General features: G+C 55.3%; 1 protein-coding gene across 1 annotated transcript in view; it reads left to right on the top strand.

Moving 5' to 3' along the window:
• Nucleotides 1-4,884, top strand: part of mfhas1 (malignant fibrous histiocytoma amplified sequence 1) — a 19,699-nt gene continuing 14,815 nt past the window's right edge. The window contains exon 1 of the mRNA XM_037752367.1: nt 1-3,347. Within this exon, the coding sequence (XP_037608295.1) occupies nt 371-3,347 (2,977 nt within the window). The 5' untranslated portion in view covers nt 1-370. The remainder of the gene's footprint in view (nt 3,348-4,884) is intronic.

The following is a 4,884-nucleotide window of genomic DNA, read 5'->3' as shown; positions in this document are numbered from 1 at the left end:
GATCATGGATCTGACGCAGTGAGAGCGGATCCGCCTCACTTCCACTCCCCGCTGCAGGAAGAGACTCATCGGCTCAGGAAGCTCCAGGAACACGGATCTGTATCCGAGCAGAGAGCTCCATGAGGCCGCTGCAGCACCGGAGCTCCGACCGGGGCTCGAACCCGCAGCTGTAGCCGGTAGTGGTCCGGTGGTCCGGTGGTTCGGTGTTTTGTTCTGATGCTGCAGGAGACGATGCCTCCGCGGCTGCTGCTGCTGCTGCTGCCGTCCATAAGCGTCTTTATTCCCAGACAGAAAGTGTGTTTTGGTTTTGTCTCCTGTCCTGCTGAGGGGTCTCAGATCGGTGCACCATGCTGCTGTCCTCTCTGTCTCCATGAAACCTCTCCATGATAACAAGCAGCAGGAGGAGGAGGAGGAGGAGGAAGAGGAGGGGTGCGGCCCTATGGAGGACAAGGAGAACAACCTGAGGACGGCCAGGTTGTGGAGAGATGCAGCTCTGCGCTCCCGGAAGCTGCGGAGCAACCTGCGGCAGCTCACCCTCTGCTCCAAAGACAACCAGATCATCCTGCCGGAGGACATCTCCGAGGTGGAGGCGCTCAACCTGGGCAACAACTCCCTGCAGGATCTCCCCGACGCGCTGGGCTCCAGCCTCAACAACCTGCGCGTCCTGGTGCTCCGCAGGAACAAGTTCAGCTCCGTGCCCCGGGTGGTGTTCCAGCTGGGCCGGCTGGTGGAGCTCGACATGAGCCACAACTGCCTGAGGAGCCTCCCAGAGGGCGTGGGCCAGCTGAGGGGCCTCAAGAAGCTCTGCGTCAGCCACAACAAGATCCAGAACCTGTCGGCTCACATCGGAGCCCTGCAGGTTCTGGAGGAACTCGACATCAGCTTCAACGACCTGCACGACTTCCCCAGGTCTTTCTCTGGCCTCGCCAAGCTGAGGACTCTGGACGCGGATCACAACAAGCTGAACCAGTTCCCCCCCGAGATCCTGGCCCTTGGCGAGCTGGAGGAGCTGGACTGCTCCGGGAACAAGTTCGAGGTGTTGCCGGCGGACATCATGAAGCTGAGGTCCATTAAGATCCTGTGGCTCAGTAGTCTCCACATGTCCACCTTACCGGACTCCTTCTGCCAGCTGCAGCAGCTGGAGAGCCTGATGCTGGACGGGAACGAGCTCACGGCGCTGCCCGCCGCGTTCGCTCGGATGCAAAGACTCAAAATGCTCAATCTGTCCTCCAACGAGTTTGAGGACTTCCCCCAGGTCATCCTGAGCATCACGGGGTTGGAGGAGATCTACCTGAGCAGGAATAAACTGACTCATATCCCGGAGGAGGTGGGGCAGCTGGTGAAGCTGGCCAACCTGTGGCTGGACAACAACAACATCACGTACCTGCCCGACTCCATCGTGGAGCTGGAGAAGCTGGAGGAACTCGTCCTGCAGGGGAACCAAATAGCCATACTGCCGGATGACTTCGGGAAGCTGTCCAAAGTGAACATCTGGAAGGTGAAGGACAACCCTCTCATCCAGCCTCCGTACGAGGTGTGCATGAAGGGGATCCCTTACATCGCAGCCTATCAGAAGGAGCTGGCGCATTCGCAGCTCGCCGTGAAGCCGCGGCTCAAACTGGTCCTGATGGGCGCCGCCGACGCCGGGAAGACCCGGCTCCGGCAGAGCGTGGAGGGCAGGCAGCGGCAGGATGTTAAAGGCGTCCAGGGAAACGGAGGGATCGAAGTGACTAACTGGGTGGCGGACGCCGATCGCTGCCTCACGTTTCTAGTGTACGACTTGTCAGGGAAGCAAAACTACGACCTCATCAAACCCTTCTTCCTCTCCCCCGGTGCTCTCTACGTCCTCGTCCTGAATCTCAAAGCATATTCGCCCAAGAACTTTTACACCCACGTCGGGTACTTCCTCCACCTCCTCAGTGCCAAAGTGCCCCACGCCGTCGTGTGCCTGGTGGGCACGCATGCAGACCTGTGTGGGGAGGTGGAGCTGGAGGAGAAGACTCTGGACATCCACCGGCAGATCGGGCTGCAGGAGAAGAGGGACATCCAGATCCTGAGGAGTCTGGCGCTGCAGGTGGACCAGGCGCTGGAGCACGGCTACAACCTCCGCACCTCCAGCCCTCACGTCCTCTTCTACGGCGTCTCCGACAGGAACCTGAGGCGCAGGAAGTCCCAGCTGCAGTACATGCTGAACCACCGGCTGCAGATCCTGTCTCCGGTGCTGAGCATCAGCTGCACCGACGCCCAGAGGAACATCCAGCGGCTGAGGGAGAAGCTCATGTCCGTCGCAGACCACCGGGACATCTTCCCCAACCTCCACCGCGTGCTGCCCAAGTCCTGGCAGATGCTGGAGGAGTTGCACTTTAAGCCCAAAGACCTGTGGCTGTCGTGGTGGGACTCGGCCCGTCTGGGCCTCCAGGCCGGGCTCACGGAGGACCGGCTGCAGAGCGCCTTATCCTACCTGCACGAGAGCGGGAAGCTGCTGTACTTCGAGGACAGCCTCACGCTGAAGGAGTACGTCTTTCACAATCTTCCACGATTCATCGCCATTCTCAACGTCTTCTTCCAGAGGGACGAGTCCACGCTGCTGGACCGGCTGCTCTCCGAGGGGGAGAGGGGGGACAAGAGCCGGGTGAGTCTGGTCATCGAGGACGAGAAGGGGGAGAACCTCAGGGTGACTCACCTGCAGCACCACGTGGAGGGCTTCATCCAACACGGCCTTCTGCCCTCCAACGTGATCCGCCTGCTGCTGCGGCCGCTGATCCAGACCCAGCAGGACCTGCACCTCATCATGGAGCTGCTGGAGAAGATGGGGGTCTGCTACTGCATCAACAAGCCCCGCAGCAAGCCCCTGAACGGCGCCACGGCGTGGTATAAGTTCCCCAGCTACGTCAGCAGCGAGGAGCCCCGGGTCTCGGCGTCGGAGGCGTCGGCCAGCGGCGTCGGCGGCTCTCTGCCTCTGTGTCCCTTCTTCTCTGTGGAGCAGCTGCACATCCGGTACAGCTTCCCCTTCCTGTTTCCTCCCGGGCTGTTCGCTCGCTTCAGCGTGCAGATAAACAGCCACGTGGTGCAGAGGTCGGACGGCCGGCATCAGATCTTCGCCTACCGCGGCAAAGTCCCCGTGGTCATCAGCCACCGGCCCGCCAAAGGGAAGCTGCAGGCGGAGACTCTGTCCATCGCCAGCCACGCCTCGCTGCCCAACATCTGGACGGCGTGGCAGGCCGTCACGCCGCTGGTGGAGGAGCTGAACGTGCTGCTGCAGGAGTGGCCCGGCCTGCACTACGCCGTGCACATCCTCTGTTCCAAGTGCCTGAAGAGGGGCTCGTCCAACCCGCACGCCTTCCCAGGTAACACACCTTTCACCTTACACCTTCAATCCTTTACATCGAAACACCTTTAATCCTTTACAACGAAGGTTAAAGAGCAGCTACGTACATGAAACCTGCCTTGGCGGAGGTCTGTTCTCTCCGAGTGCACTTCTAGTTTTCATATATTTTTAAACATATCAGGCGTCTAAACTAAAGTTATAATTCATATTTTGTCTTGGAACCAGAGACCAAAGCACCAAATCTTCACATTTAAGAAGCTTGAAACTGAATTTTTGTTATTTTTCTTTAAACAACCGATCATCATCATCGATTATCAAAATAGTTGCAGATTAATTTTTTGTTGATGGACTAATCGTCTGCAGCTCAAATAACCGTTAATACATATAACATATATTAACAACACAGACACGGAGTTTCACTTTCACTTTATGATGTAGTAGGGCCCCTACTGACCCACATCTATGGTGCTGATAACGACTGATAATGGCTTAATGGCCTGATCGGTCTAATCGGGAGCAGCATTAGAAATGACTTTAATTCCTTAAAATCACTTCAGTGTTTCTGCGTCTTCTGACTGAACTGTAACAGACAGGATGTTTAAACAGCTGAGATTGAGATATGAAAGAATCAAGGAGGCGTGGTTTTGTTTCAACACATCTGACGTGTTTCTTTGTTGCAACCGAATCTTCCTCGTGGGTGTTTTTCTTCCCGCTGCTCCTCGCTCAGTTTCAGGTGGCGGTCGACGACCGGCGGTGCGGCTGCTCTGGTCGGTTGATGAGTAGATGACGAATGATTGTGATTGGTGGCTGGCTGTGTGTGAAGAGCCTGCAGGTCACTGACTAGTGAAGGATGTAGATTCAAGATTCAAGATTCAAGCCGTTTCTTGTCGTCGTGTAGTACAACGAAATGAGATTGTGACAATCCCCCAGAGGTGCTAATGAAAAGATAATACAATAAAAAAGAGATCCTACAATATAAATATAAAAGAATATAAAAGATAATACAATATAAATATAAAAGAAAATGTATATTGTGAGATGCCAGTTTTGCCAGATTATTGCACAAAGTGTCCATCAGATAATTATTGCACATGTCTGTAACAGCAGATGTACGTTGCACGTTCCAACAGGTTTTATTTTACGTGTCCGACTCAGACGGAGGAGACGTCAGAGTTCAGGAGGGTTATGATGGCCGTTGGGATGAAGCTGTTTGAGTCTGTTTGTGTGGATCGATCTGCCTGATGGGAGGAGATCAACAGGTGTCGGGTTAGAGGGATGAGTGGTGTCCTTCATGATGTGTTTGGTTCTTCTGATCCAGTGAGTGTTGTGAAGGTGGTCCAGTGACGGCAGCTCAGTGACCAACAACGTCCTGAGCTGTTCTCAACACGCTGCAGGGCTTCTCTGGTTCTATCAGAACCTGGAGGACGGTTCCTTTTTCTATCCAGAAGCTGAAAGGTTGTAGCATGACGTGTCCGAGTTAATGCAACGTCCAGTGACATATAACTACTGAACCTGTACGCTGTTGATGCTGCAGCTCTGATCCATCACGTTCTGAT

Source organism: Sebastes umbrosus, chromosome 19 (genome assembly GCF_015220745.1).
Source record: "Sebastes umbrosus isolate fSebUmb1 chromosome 19, fSebUmb1.pri, whole genome shotgun sequence".
Taxonomy (NCBI): Eukaryota; Metazoa; Chordata; class Actinopteri; order Perciformes; family Sebastidae; genus Sebastes; species Sebastes umbrosus.
Note: the sequence above shows the minus strand (reverse complement) of the source record. Positions and strands in the feature narration are given on the sequence as shown.